This window comes from Neodiprion fabricii, chromosome 2 (genome assembly GCF_021155785.1).
Source record: "Neodiprion fabricii isolate iyNeoFabr1 chromosome 2, iyNeoFabr1.1, whole genome shotgun sequence".
Lineage (NCBI taxonomy): Eukaryota > Metazoa > Arthropoda > Insecta > Hymenoptera > Diprionidae > Neodiprion > Neodiprion fabricii.
This window is the reverse complement of record NC_060240.1, coordinates 1,342,362-1,357,297: the sequence shown is the minus strand read 5'-3', so window position 1 is coordinate 1,357,297 and position 14,936 is coordinate 1,342,362. Positions and strand designations below refer to the sequence as shown.

Genomic DNA, 14,936 nt, shown 5'->3' with positions numbered 1-14,936 from the left:
TCGTTTCTATTTCCAACTCCATCTACTTGGCACGAGAAGGATTTCCGATCGGAGCGTGCATGCTTTTGACTTTTTACTGCACCCCGTCGCTCGTACGCTGAAAGTGAATTATCCCCGAAGCCGGGTCTCGGATTCTCCCCGGATGAACTTGGGGGAAAATTTATGGTGCAGGTTGCGGGTCGACGTGCGATTTTCGGGGAGGATGAACCCGGAGGAGGAATCGCTGGTGTCGCTTAGGCGCCGGGGAGAGGAGAGGAGAGGAGAGACAGGCACGTGCTGAGCGTGACCACAGAAATAACGCGCACGTGTTCGCAGGCTTAATACTAAACCCGAACGTATTATACGAACAGAACTGGGCGCGACTCGCGATGCCAATGTGCAGCGTGGTAATTATAGGACATGTAGGCATGACGGTTTGTTTGCGAGGGATCCGGTGAAAAGGTGCGGTTTTGTTACTCGGATCGCTATCTTTCTCGGCAAGGGTATTTCAACCCGAAAATCCAATGGGGAATTGTAATTACATTTTTCTAATCAGTCGTGGACAAGCCCGTTAGGATGATTAATTTTTTAACTTTATGTTCCTTTTTTTCAAGATGCTACTTGATAAATTTGTGACCAATATTGAGAAATCAAAAATTGGCGTAAAACCTGGAGGAAGTAAGAAAATATCTAGAGGACCAATTATTGTAATATTTTGTATTTATTTTTATGTGCACACCTCACGGACTTGTGTGTATATATATATATATATAAGTTAATTTTTTCGTATCGTGTTCCAATTAATCATTGTTCATAAAAATCATTCAATCCGAAAACGAAACAAGGACATGAAGGTGATGCGATAGTCCTATTTCGGTAACAAAAACTGTTATCCAAATTTCTACGAGACGATTAATCTTTCGGATGAAAGACGAGAACAGCCAACTGCGGAATTGTTAGACGTAGTTTGCCGTTGATTGGTGAACGATTAATTGGACCACGATGCAAAAAAAAAATAAACTAACATATATATATATAAGTCCGTAAAGTGAACACGTAAAAATAAATAAAAAATAGTACAGTAATTGGTAGCGACCTCTAAATATTTCCCTATCTCCTCCAGGTTTTGACGACAATTTTTTTCTTTCAGTGTTTGTTACAAATTTTTCGAGTGATTTTTGATTAAAAGAAAAGCTCAAAAATTAACCAATCTAATGCCCGTTCCAGATACTTTTGAAAATCTTTTCTCTCTTATATGCATCTATATCAGTTAAATCGGTGCCAAAGTTTTTTGTTTTCTTTCCACTTAACCGATAACTAATCTACCGTACTTCATACAGTTGGAAGTTTCCGTCGATTTGGTAAACTGATATGGAAGAACGAGAAAACCGTTTAAACACAGTTTTTATACGTAAATTTAGACCGACATCGATCAGAGAGACTGGGAGAAGACGCGAATTTCGAGATACCGATCCGATGCACGCTGATATAGATAATAACAATCGTTTGCATCACGCGGTGCAAAAATGACGACGGTAGCGTATATTAACCGTCGTTTATTTTCGGATCCGTGTATGTAGTAGCATTAATCCGGCACGAGACCGCGGGGACGAAATCCGACAGGAAGAAAGGTGCCAAAAAATAAATGGGGGATCCGAAAACAAAACAAAAAACAGACAATAAAAATAAAAATACAACACCAGAGAGCGTGATGTGAAAACGCTGCAAGACTAGGATATATTTAGTAACTAAAGGTAAACAAATAAAAATTAAAATCGCTCATAGCTACGGTATTAAACGCGTTCATGTTGCAGCGCAAATATTATACAATATCGGCACGTGTATGCATACGGGCTATTCCGCGTCAACCGGATCAGTCATCTCTCAGATATTTTTTTAATTTGGCATGTGGATTGTGTAAGGGGAGTTAGATTTTTGTGCCAAAGCGCGAATCTCATAATGCAAAATTCGATTTTTTATTAACAATAACAAATTAGACTTCCATTTTTTTCAAAAATTCATAACTTCGGCAAAAAATTAGATACAATTTTTTTTTTTTTTTCAAATTACGCGGAAAGCTCCATAGAATTTAAAAAAAAATACGAAATGGTAAAAAAAAGTTGTTATCAATTGTTTATTTAACAATTAATTTTTCAAAGATTTTTAAAACAGTGACTGACACGATCAAAAAATTTTTTTTTAATTCTGACATGTTCCTTAAACTGTACTACAGCCTGTGAATTAATTCCAGAGGGGTGTTTTTCTTTGTTTTCGAGTAAAAAATCATTAAAGGTGTCGATGCGCATGAAATTGCGGCGCGCCGAGTCTCTACGTAATGGCGGGCGGCCGGTTGCCGTCCACCGCTACCCCGCGGCGGCGTCGCAGCGTTATTTTAGAGTCATTTTCACGATGTAGGACATGATTGAAAAATCTGAAAAAAATACTGTACCTTCACAAGGCCTGCTCAAAGCGATAAGTGAAGTTTCAAGAATGTGTTTTTCACCGTTTTTTTATTACAGAGATTCAAAATTTGTTATGACGCATTATGATTCAAACATGAATTACGGACACAGGTCAAGTGTTGTTCCAGGATATGGAATACCTGCACCTGTGCATGCGTCACCTAAATCCTTCATTATCCAGGTAGTCCGGTCACCACCTCGATTCCGCGAAGGGGTCATTTGGCTAAAGTCAGGTACATTGAATTGCACCTGCATTATGTTAGCCCCATTGGTGGAATTCAAGCAATTAGAAGAGTCGTTGGGTGGGTGAAGCACTATATTCCAGGATATGGAATATGTGCACCTGTGCATGCGTCACCTAAATCCTTCATTATCCAGGTAGTCCGGTCACCACCTCGATTCCGCGAAGGGGTCATTTGGCTAAAGTCAGGTACATTGAATTGCACCTGCATTATGTTAGCCCCATTGGTGGAATTCAAGCAATTAGAAGAGTCGTTGGGTGGGTGAAGCACTATATTCCAGGATATGGAATATGTGCACCTGTGCATGCGTCACCTAAATCCTTCATTATCCAGGTAGTCCGGTCACCACCTCGATTCCGCGAAGGGGTCATTTGGCTAAAGTCAGGTACATTGAATTGCACCTTCATTATGTTAACCCCATTGGTGGAATTCAACCAATCAGAAGAGTTGTTGGGTGGGTGAAGCACTATTCTGAACGAGTATAAATTTCGAGCATTTCAAAATGCATAACATTCAATCGAATACCAGCGTAGCGATCAGTGCAATACATCGTCTCATTCTTCACACAAGTAATTCATTTCTGAAAGCCATGTCTACAATAGATGTGAAACGGTGCTGTAATCCTTTCCAAAGAGTTGGCCATAATTGGGTGCGAAATTTGGTAAAGCCAGTGACACCAGCATTACGGAAAAAGTTTCCGGACCTAGGAGAATATGTGTGCATGGATTGTCGAATAAAATTGTACAAATGCAACACAATTACTCCATCTGATAAAAACGAGGTAAGTGATATGAATCATAATTATGCGAGTGGTGACGATCTTGATTCACCTTCACCAATTAGTGAACAGAGCAGTGTGGAAATGTTTCTTGAGAATGATATCGGGCAAGAATTGTTGTGTGATGTGAAAGAATTGTTTATCAACGCGAATTGTGTCGCGGACAAAATTAAATATCTCACAATGACTCCTCGTAGTTGGTCCATCAGAGAATTGGAGTTACAATTTGATTGTTCATATAGAATGGCTCGTAAAGCTAAAATATTGCAAAGTGAGCGTGGATTTGGATCCTCCCCAGATCCAAGACCATCTCGCACTCTTTGTGATGATGTTGTCTCTCATGTAGTGGAATTTTACTGTTCTGATGAAATAAGTCGGACCATGCCTGGTCAGAAAGATTTTGTCACTCTTCGCGATGTGGATGGTTCAAAACATCAAGTCCAAAAACGACTTGTTTTGTGTGATCTGAAGGAAGCTTACGCCGCGTTCAAGCAACAGCATCCGAATGATAAAATTGGTTTTACAAAATTCGCGGAACTCCGCCCAAAGCAGTGTATTTTAGCTGGATCAACAGGAACACATACAGTTTGTGTTTGCAAAATTCACCAGAATGTGAAACTTATGTTGGTGGCGGTTAGCTCAATTTGTCAGACATTCAAAAGAACGTACCACGATTTGATAAAACAGATATCGTGTGACTCTCCAAATCCTTTGTGCTATCTCGGTGATTGTAGTAGTTGTCCAAGTTTTGATATGGTTACACATGAAATGCAAAGTTTATTCGACGATAATTTCGTAGAAAGTATCAGCTACAAACGGTGGACTCATACGGATCGATCTGTTTTAAAAACGATCACGCAAGAAACGGAAACGTTCCTCGAGACGCTAAAGGAACAGACGAGCAGCTTCCACATATCTTCGGGGGTGATTATAAGTACTAAAATAAGTAGCAAGTTATGTAATTATTATCATTTATGTGCACTCTCATGGTGTGTAACCGTTATTTTGAATCTCTGTAATAAAAAAACGGTGAAAAACACATTCTTGAAACTTCACTTATCGCTTTGAGCAGGCCTTGTGAAGGTACAGTATTTTTTTCAGATTTTTCAATCATGTCCTACATCGTGAAAATGACTCTAAAATAACGCTGCGACGCCGCCGCGGGGTAGCGGTGGACGGCAACCGGCCGCCCGCCATTACGTAGAGACTCGGCGCGCCGCAATTTCATGCGCATCGACACCTTTAATGATTTTTTACTCGAAAACAAAGAAAAACACCCCTCTGGAATTAATTCACAGGCTGTAGTACAGTTTAAGGAACATGTCAGAATTAAAAAAAAATTTTTTGATCGTGTCAGTCACTGTTTTAAAAATCTTTGAAAAATTAATTGTTAAATAAACAATTGATAACAACTTTTTTTTACCATTTCGTATTTTTTTTTAAATTCTATGGAGCTTTCCGCGTAATTTGAAAAAAAAAAAAAAATTGTATCTAATTTTTTGCCGAAGTTATGAATTTTTGAAAAAAATGGAAGTCTAATTTGTTATTGTTAATAAAAAATCGAATTTTGCATTATGAGATTCGCGCTTTGGCACAAAAATCTAACTCCCCTTACACAATCCACATGCCAAATTAAAAAAATATCTGAGAGATGACTGATCCGGTTGACGCGGAATAGCCCATACGTGTGCGTTATATCCCGCGGTAATAACCTGTTGCAGATTGAAAAAATAAACGCCGCTACTCTTTGGCAATATAAAATCGCAGATTATAGCTGCGGATGTTGGAATTATACAAGATAGATATTTTGTTTGTATAAAATTCTTGTAAAAGCGGCGTAAGAATCAACCGACGTACGGATGCAGCTAAAGAATACAAGAAAAAAAAAATAAAAATTTCCCCCAATACATCCACGATACCCAATATCACGTCGTATCCGAAACTGTTTTAGCGTATCAGGTCGAGCTGCGAGTTGACCGATTTTTTGACGCTGCTGGGGGGGACGCGACGGAGGTTGAAATTGCCAAGGTTTTCGCGGTCTTCACGGGGGTCCGACTCCTTCTACCGCGGTCCCAAGAGCGGTGGAAAGGCCCTCGATTCTGGGACCAGACCGGGGTCCGACGGCACTGCAGAGCCAACAACGTACCAAGTAAGACGCCTCGATCCGTCTCGTTATAATTTACTTCCTCGCAAAAGTCATTGTTCGACGTTTGTAATATATACTTGGAGCGAGAAAACGACGCGTGCGCAAAAACCGAGGAGTTTCGAATTGCTTCTTTTTCATTCTTTGTTTTTTCTTTGCCGGCCCGCGATATTACACCGAGTTGCGCCTTGTGTAAATATAGCGCACGCTGAGAAGCGCTCGGCCAAAGAGAGAGAGAGAGAGAGAGAGAGAGAGAGAGAGAACCCACCACCGAAACTAACTACTACCTTCTCCACCTCTTCACCTCGTCTCGTCTCGAAGACGACGACGCGTGCAGAGTCGACCAGCACCCGGGGGACCGGAGTCAGATACTATCTGCAAAAGCGACGATACGCACGAAGTGCGCTCGCGTTTCGGTTCTGGTACCAATTTTTGTACCACTGTTCAAGTGCGTCCTGTGACACGGTACCAGTGCGATAACTTGCGGAGGCTGATTATTTAATTCTCCTCCTAAGTCGTGTAGAAATTTGAGGAATTACGGGCGGCGCATCAAGCTCGAATATCCTAAACTTGCAGTTCGGTGTGTTGTAACTCTTCCGGTAAGTGTTCATTCGCTCAATGACACGAGTGCTCGTCGACTATTATTCGTTGGATGTGATTAACATCGTCCGAGTATTAAGTATGTTATAGACGGAATCTAAATGCGAGTGGGTGTAGAAATTGCGAATAATTCACAGTGATAATCTCGTTGTAGGTACAGGAATTGTGGGTCGCACTGTTTGGTGATGAATTTAAGAGTGTTTTGAGGTATTTGACAGTGTCGCGAGTGTCAGCTGCGAGGAACAAAACTGATAATTAGCATTTTTCTCAATTTGTCACTTTCGCATTGACTAGCCTTTTTTTTTTAATCGTCTTTGTTGTCAATCTAACGGATGCAGTAGGTACTTGTTCGAAAATGATAATGCTGATGTTATGCAAATTCTTTTGTATTACAATGACATTAATAACGCGGTTTGAACTTGGGTCGTTAGTTTGTTGAGTGTAAAACTCGGTTTTGCCGCGTCTTATGACTGAGCGAGATTGATGAACGTAGGCGTTATACCTACGCGATATTTAATTCCGACAATTTAGAGTCTCGACGTGAAGCTCATACGCGCACATATTCGCGGTAAGTACATTATACGGTGTCTCCGAACACGCCGGTGCTTTCTTCCGTCGTTCGGTATCTGCGAAAATTCGTGTCTTCGGCTCTGAATCACGGAAAACGCGTGAAATCGTAAAGAATTAAGTCGAGAAAAAAAAAAAAATTTATCATAATAACCGCGTTTTTGGCACAGCCGCTGCTGGGAGTTTAATCGTCTAAGTTTGGCGGTAAACAGCTGGTGTTATTGTAGCGTAAACGTAATCACGGGTAAATTTTCATCGATCTTTGTACGTACACAGTTGCCTACGGATATCCGTCTACAGCTGCTCATAAATTCTGACATTTGCAATTCCCATCGAGCAGGAATTCCAAATTCTAATTACTCACCGAATGCTTCCCAAGTTTCTATATCGGCTGAAATAAACCTACCGATGCCACGCCCGCGTGGGTTGCGGTGGTTATACATTACATACCCTATTCTTCGAATCGAGTCCCTCGAATTAACCGCGACACTCGTGTACGAGTCGGCGGTACAATTTTTTTTTCTGGTTTTATGATAAACTGTCTGGGATGGTCCTTCGAAAGGTCATTTTTTAATTTCGACACGCTCGTACCTCAAATCGGCACCACATGATTCAAAAATAATGCCCTCTCTTCTTCAGATGTTTATCTCAACTCTCACCCGTGCCTCAAGAGGGTTGATTTCCCCTATTCAAACTTTTTAGGGGCACGTCAAATCTACCGATTGGATTTAGATGAAATTTCGTGTAGCGGGGCTTTTTAGATCGCTGATTATGAATCTGAACTCAAAATTTTTTAATTCAAAGTGGCGGATTCGATATGGTGGACCGAAACCCCAAAAGTCACTTAATACTGTCATAATGGATCCACCATTTTGAATTTTTCAATTTCGAGTTCAGACTCGTAATCAGCGACTGCGAAAACCCCCGAGTACCGAGTTTTATCGAAATTAAATGACTTTGGATTTCGCTCCACCATATTGGATCTACCATTTTCATTTTTCAAATTTTGAGTTCATAATCATCGTAATCAGCGACCCAAGAAACAAATATCCCGTGTCAAATTTCATCTAAATCGGTTCGGTATGTTTGCCGTGCCCCTGAAAGGGTTGAATGGAGTTAAAATAAAAATCTGAAAAAATCATGGAATGATTTTTGAATTATGTGAAGCTGATTTGGGGGGTGAGCCGGGCGAAATTCAATGATGACCTTTTTAAGGTCCACCCTGAATTAAACAGAAGCCGTAATAGCCTATTTTCGATGATCCGAAGTGCTTTGGCCCATTTTCATCAGCTCACGATCCGCCCAATTTGCCAATTTTTCCCCCTACTTTCACTTCGTCGTTTAAACGTTTGCAGAAGGTCCGCCGTATCATCGCCGAGCACAGCGAGCGGCAGAGTCGCTCATCCTCGCGACCTAAGGTTGGTCCTTCCTCGTCCTCGGGAGCGTCGAAGTCCAGGGAGTTGACCAACTACAGCATAGTTGCCTCGACTCGTTGCGAAAACGCGCGGAACGGCCGCAACGGTTATACGGGCTTCTCCAGCTTCTCCGTCTGCGAAACAACAGCAGCGTCCTGCCAATCTCGTGCCGCTCTGAAAACCAACGGCGGAACAGCCACTGGCCGAAGAAAGTCATCCAGGGTTAGAAATCACCAGGACATCGTTAACCTACCGAAAAAAAATTCCAACCTCCCTTTCGTCCCGGAACCGTCGAGAAGAACTCGTCAAGACAGCGTCAAGGTGACTCTGGTACGCGCCAAGGAGTCCAGGGACCTTCCCTGGGGACCGGTGTCCGTCGAGGACAGGAACGGTGAGTCTGAATTGATATCTGAAACGCAATTTTCATCTAGCCCTGGACTTTGGGAGGATATATGTTCCCTGTGCTGCTTCATAATTTTCAGGATGTCCTATCGGGTACCAGAGAAGATTGCTCGACAAGTTTCCCCCGGGATACTTTCAGAGTAACGATATTAGGGAGCCGGCGGGAAGACCATCGTCTTCGAGAGGGAAAACGGCGCAGGTATTGCGGGAGAACGGAACCTCGACGGTTCTACCGGAGAGCTACAAAAATCGCGTGGAACTTCGCCGGTCGCCGAGCACAAGTCTGCCGAGTAGCTGGAAAAAGCCGACCCGTGTTGGCGTCAAGAAGTCCGTCTCCTTCAGCTCGGACACGAGCTTTCAGGAGAAGAAGTCCCTCTTCACTTCGAAGACTCACGCCCACGAGGCCAAAGTCTATCACAAAGGTGTTCTCCAAGGTAATCAACTTGGTCTACTCGAGTCGAAATTTAGCGCCTGCGTTTCACCCTACCAAGGTTCATGTAAACTTACTTTCAAAGAAACCGAACCTAGAAATCCTACATTGACCCTTGAACTCCAAGAACTTTAAGAACAAACCGTACATCGAACCTCCAACTTCTGAAAATTGAATTAAAGTACCAAACCCTACTCTGCCGGTCTCGGTAGACGATTGAAACCTATTTCGACACTATTCGATCTACGGCTTCTTCATTGGATCTGCAACTCCTCCTTTACAGATGCGTTATTACAGCGACATTCAAGTGTTCACAGTGAATAATCCAAGGGCTATTTCGACATCACTTTGACAAGTTTCAATAACATTTGGAAATTAAGTGTCGCATTTCAACTGTATTCATTCAACGTTCGTACGAATACAAAAAGCCTTTAAACTGATTGAATATACAGAAAATGCGATTAAACGCGTCTGTAAACCAATTCGTATTTATTGCGATTTTAATTTGATTTCATACGTTTTAATCGTATTTTTTGTATTTCGATCATAATCATTCAGAATCGATTAGGATTTTGAACGTTGAAGGAGGGTTTCAAACGAACAGGTTTAACCCCACCTCTGGAGGGTGAAAGGAGGTTCCAAACGTACCCTACTTTGAGCCTAAACTCGGTAAATCGGTAAATTTTGTACATTTTTATCGTCAAAGTAGGATCTGATATTGGATTGAAATAGCACCTACTTTACTATCTTTAAGCCCTACGTAGTAGTTCGTTTAAAGTAAGCATTAAATTTCGACTCAGGTACTCTCCACTCGTTTAGTTTTTTGTTTCTACTCTTTATCTCTCATTTTTATTCCATCACTGAATCCCAATCTCGATCGGAGATCTATTCTCCTCGTGCACAAGTCAAACAGTCGATGAATTATTGCCCGTCGATAAACAAAGCCTCGAGGCTATTGACAGATCGTGTTAGAAAAAGACTGCCGGTCGAGACGTGTAATGATCAGTCTTGTCGAAGTCGACTCTTGATCGTTAAATTTCTTACGTCCGCAGATCGGGCATCGCCGATTTTCGAAAGCCTGCGAGACGCCGTGGCCACGTCGCCGTCGCCGACGGCCACGACGACGACGACGACGACGACGAGCACTACAACTGCAACAACGACGAACCTCGGAGGACCGTTGGCCCTTGTCAGGGCGGCCCGTGACGGTAGCAATTCGGCCCTCCGGCAGATGATGGCGAACGCAAGAACGCCGCAAGGCGGCAGGGAGATAAACATAAACGCGCTTGACGCCAGCGGCAGGGTGAGTGTGCGTTTTTTTTTTAGCCCCCCGCCCCTCCTCCTCCTCATCCTCATCCTCATCCCTTTGTTAAACGCGTCGCTATAAATACGGACCGATGAATAGCGGGTAAAACAGCGCTTTCGGAATCCCCAGCAATGCGACACGCGGATTAATTCACATTAACCGAAGCCACGGGCCGTTTAAATATTCCGATCAAAGCGCTAAACGTGCTAAATGAACCGTGTAGCTAATTCGCGGGTGATCGTTGCAAAATCCCCACAGCATTAGTAGTCGTTGTAACGACTTTTGTCCAAGGATTACACGATTCGCAAACCGCATGCGGCCTCGTTAGGCGTATTATACCTATACACCATACGTGATTTTTCTATAATATGTACCTACTGTTGCTCATTTCTGCAGACCTTAATCGTCATTCAATGTATAAATACGCTCATTTCAATACCATGTTGGTCAAATTGTCGTACACCTTAATTATTATTCTGCAATTGCGCTCTGAGAGACCAAATTAATCTACTCATTGCTCTTTACACATACCTACCTTCTATTTACAATCTATGGTTCTTGACTCTGTGTAAAATTTTATCTTTTCAACTTATTCTGTTGCACACTTTGTATTCATTGTATTTTTGCCTTATGATCGTTAGAGGCCTTTGACAACTAAATAAACATTACATTACATTAAATTTTTTTGCCCCGATTTCAGACTGCCCTGAGCTACATGGCTGGGGATGGAGCTGCGGCGATGCTTGAGGCTGCCCTCAGCTTTCCGGAAGTCGATGTCAACCTGCCGGACAACGAGGGTAACACACCACTGCATTTCGCCACTCAGGCCGGTGAGCGTCAGCGTTATTCAATAATCATTGAATTAGTGATCTACAGATTGGTTGTATAACTATTTTGCAAGACATTGCGAAGAAACGATGTAAATCTTGCTTGGTAGCTTGGCGCAGAAAATTTTTATTGTGAAAAAATCCAAGGATATGTGAAATAGAAATGGGCCATTAAGAAAAAAAAATAGAAAAAAATCACAACAAAGAGAAAAGAAAAAAGAAGAAATCATGTCAACAAGAAAACTGTGCTAAATTCGTGATCTGTCAAATTATTCTTGGCCAGGTTTCAAAATATACCTACATAGATTGGTTGCCCCATTTACGAATGATTTTACACACCGATCGCGGTCGCCTTCTAATAATCAAAAAGCGGGTCCGCGAGTTAATTTGACATTTCGTGGACTCTCGGGGAGCCCTCCCTCCCAGGTTGCCAAATTTGAAGAGGCCTTTTATCTCGACGATTTTATAGACAATTTTTTTTTTTTTCTTCGATGAGACCTTATATTTTCTTCGCACATTTTGTTTCTGAAAAAATATTTATATTCTAATGCCCGGCTGGGAATCGTTGACGGTTCAAGAGTTCCGCGAAAGCTCGGTTATAAACCTCGGCACGGAGCGTAAATCAATCAATTTAGAAGGTGTTATTGATGTTTCCATCCCTCCTGCCTCGGGCTCTCTCAACGCGGTTCCTGCATGTAGCCCAGGCTTTCACCTCCTCCAATCGAATTGCTTTGTCGGCTATTTTCAGCCCCCACCAATCACATCGCCACGCGACTATCACACTATGTCGAGCAAACATTTCCCTGCATCTGTGTGCGCCTGTACAATCTGCAGACGCTTACCAGCCTACCTTCATCCTTCGTTCTTTTTTCGGCGCCCCGATAGCTCTTCCAAAAACGAAACTATTCGGCCCTGAAAATGCTCCCACGCTTCCGTTTTTCCTAGGACGGAAGTCGTCGCCCTTATTACGCACATACTGAGAAAAAACCTATTTGCAACTACTCGGGTTTCAACGTTTCACCGATTATTCACAATGTTTAATCGATTTCAATTCTACCTGCGATTGCGCCAGCCTGTTTAACTTAACATGTAAATTGAGGACTAACGTCGACAGACAAATATCATTTTTACAATGTCAAGTCGAAGTGATGTAATAGGCGGTAAAAAACATTCTCGTAAACATAAACAATAGACATGCGTTCGAAACTTTCTTGGCTGGACCTGTCTACGATGATTCCTTTGTCTGAATTTTGTTTAAGCTGTTTTTAGATTGTATACTAGCTAAAAGAAAAAAAACTTTATTGAACACACTTTGCATGATTATTTCCCCAGGAAAGTAACTTTGGAGTGAAATCCTGGTAATTTCCATAGTTTATTATGTAATCGCAGCCCTCCGACGGATTGTGAAGTTTCAATTTCTTGTCCCCTCCTCCGAGTATTTTCGAAGGATAACGGAACTTTACGATCTTATATTTTTCTCCAGGCCAATTAGAATGCGTGAGTATCCTTCTGCAAAGGTGTCCGGGGATAGAGGTTGACGCTCGAAACACTTTGGGATTCACGCCGTTGATGAAAGCCGCAATTCAGGGCAGAACTAAGTGCGCGAAGATCCTTTTATTCGCTGGTAAGTGGTACGGGTGCAATTAGATTATCTGAAAAAGAAAGAAGATCAAACGTACTCTTGCGCGCTGCGTATAAAGATATTTTGTTCAACTTTCTACACTCCAAATAAATTCCAGGTGCCAATCCAACCCTCAGAGACTACGGACGAGGCTTGCGAGCCGAGCAATGGGCAAGATTCTGCGGTAGATACGTTTGCGCCGAGGTAATCGAGCGGTTCGCGAGGCACCGACTCCTGGAGCGAACGACCTCGTGCAGATGGGGAAGCGAACCTGAGCTGGCGGCGAGAGTACTCCAGGGCAAGGTGAGTCCCTGGTGAAGAAGACGACGGGCTAGAAGAAAGACCTGACCCACGACTTGACTGTCCACAGGTGACCCCGGTACCCACAAACCTGCCCCCACAACCCTCGACCCTCAAGTCGAAAATACGGAGGGTTTTCAGGACCAGCTCGGGTCCTGACAATCGCAGCTTTTCCCTCGTCTCTCAGCTGACCAGTGCTGCTCTTTGTGCAAGCAGCCCTGCGCTTCCGAGACCTGGTGAAGTGCCACCTGTTGTGAAGAGCCTGATCCGCCCTTTGAGCGTCCCTCAGCTGAGGTAGGACGATTTATTCAAATCAGGGTGACCACTGGTCAGGGAATTCTGGAAAACCTGGAAGTGTCATGGAATTCTGAAATTCTGGAATAGTTAGGGAAATGTCAGGGGTTTTTGTGGAAAGTCAAGGAATCGTTGACTAATTTGTTCTCCATAATTATTATCGTCCCACAATTACTTTAAGTATTAGATAATTTAGATGAAATAGAAATTTTTTTACCATCGCCGGAAGATTCTCTTCAAACTTTGAATATTCATAAATATTATATATGGAAAATACGTATATTTTTTCCAATTTTCTGTAACCAATTTATCCAAATTGGTCAGCGAAAATTATAAAATTTTTATCTGGAAAACCTGGAAAAGTCAGGGAATTTCGTGATGGAGATTCAGTGACCATCCTGTGGGAGCTGGTTTATTCATCTTACGATTTCGTTCTTCATGAGAGTCTCTCTAAACTTTTGATGTTTACAATTTTGTCGCCAACAAGATCGATTTCTATCTATCTATGTCTCTCTCTTTCTTCATAACGTGTGTGATATTTACAGAATCACACTGGTGCCGTCGTCCGACGGCGCGCCGCCGGTGGGTTGTCGGGCGGGTGAAAAAATTCACACAAACTTTACGGAGAAGATTGTTTCCGAGAAGATTGAATCATCCGTGTCAAAGCCGCCCAGGTCGAAAAAAAAGAGCAAGTGAATCGCTAACGTTGCTTGTCTATCTTGCTGATTCTGGCGAGCAGCGCGGCCACCCAGGCATTACCACCTACCTATGTATAATACGGAGAGACAGCCAAACGGTATATGCCTAATTCACGATATATTACACCTAGTATAGGTTTACACTTTTACGTATTGTATTATAACTACTATTACTCTTATTGTTAGTGCCGTGCTCACTATGCAATATTGCTTATCAGTATCCAGCGAGCCCGAGCTACGTTGAGATAACGACTCGTATCGTGGTCCCATTATATGCATATATCTTATTGTATACCGGCTCGTTTTCAAATTGTAAACAACGAATGGCATACCTTTCGTACCTTCAATTAGCCGTGGGTACAGCTTCTACGTTTGAAACGATCAGTTATATGGTGGCATATATCAATTTACTCGTTATTTATTTTTCTGTCCTATCGATTTAATACTTGTCGCAATGTTATATTACGCTATCTGTATATTGAAAATTTCGAGGTGACCTAAACACACCGTTATAAAAATTTGAAATAAGATTACCTCAAAGTTTCTCCAAGAGGTATTTTATAGTTGTACAAAATTGGATATTCCCTTAGGAAGTGAATGAATGAAGAGAAAATCGATCAGAAATTCACCCAATCGTAACGGATAAACATGAGTTCGCGTAGACACATCAAGTTGAAACACTGTCTTTGATCACAAAGACCCTTGATCTTCATTAAATGCGCTCTTGAAATGTATATTCGCAATAAACTCCTCACAGCAGAATGTAGAGAGCTAAGATATAAAGTAGTTTGCCTAAGCAAAAGTTACAGTATATACCTCAACGTTTTATCGTTTTGCGTAACTGAATAAACAGCAAATGTCTCGACATTGAA

General features: G+C 42.2%; 1 protein-coding gene and 1 long non-coding RNA gene across 4 annotated transcripts in view; one reads left to right on the top strand and one right to left on the bottom strand.

The window, feature by feature from the left end:
• LOC124175385 overlaps positions 1-5,971 on the bottom strand; it is a 20,811-nt gene extending 14,840 nt beyond the window's left edge. Inside the window, exon 1 of the long non-coding RNA XR_006869149.1 lies at positions 5,892-5,971. This is a non-coding gene — a long non-coding RNA (uncharacterized LOC124175385). The remainder of the gene's footprint in view (positions 1-5,891) is intronic.
• LOC124175346 (SH3 and multiple ankyrin repeat domains protein 1-like) overlaps positions 1-14,936 on the top strand; it is a 16,462-nt gene extending 1,526 nt beyond the window's left edge. The window contains exons 2-10 of one of the 3 annotated variants that reach the window (XM_046555495.1): positions 5,413-5,610; positions 8,127-8,577; positions 8,669-9,022; positions 10,071-10,321; positions 11,025-11,154; positions 12,635-12,775; positions 12,891-13,075; positions 13,143-13,366; positions 13,912-14,936. In XM_046555495.1, the coding sequence (XP_046411451.1) occupies positions 5,413-5,610; positions 8,127-8,577; positions 8,669-9,022; positions 10,071-10,321; positions 11,025-11,154; positions 12,635-12,775; positions 12,891-13,075; positions 13,143-13,366; positions 13,912-14,062 (2,085 nt within the window). In that variant the 3' untranslated portion in view covers positions 14,063-14,936. Of the gene's footprint in view, positions 1-5,412; positions 5,611-7,303; positions 7,334-8,126; positions 8,578-8,668; positions 9,023-10,070; positions 10,322-11,024; positions 11,155-12,634; positions 12,776-12,890; positions 13,076-13,142; positions 13,367-13,911 lie in introns of those variants that run through there. The other 2 variants (XM_046555497.1, XM_046555496.1) reach the window with 2 other exon arrangements.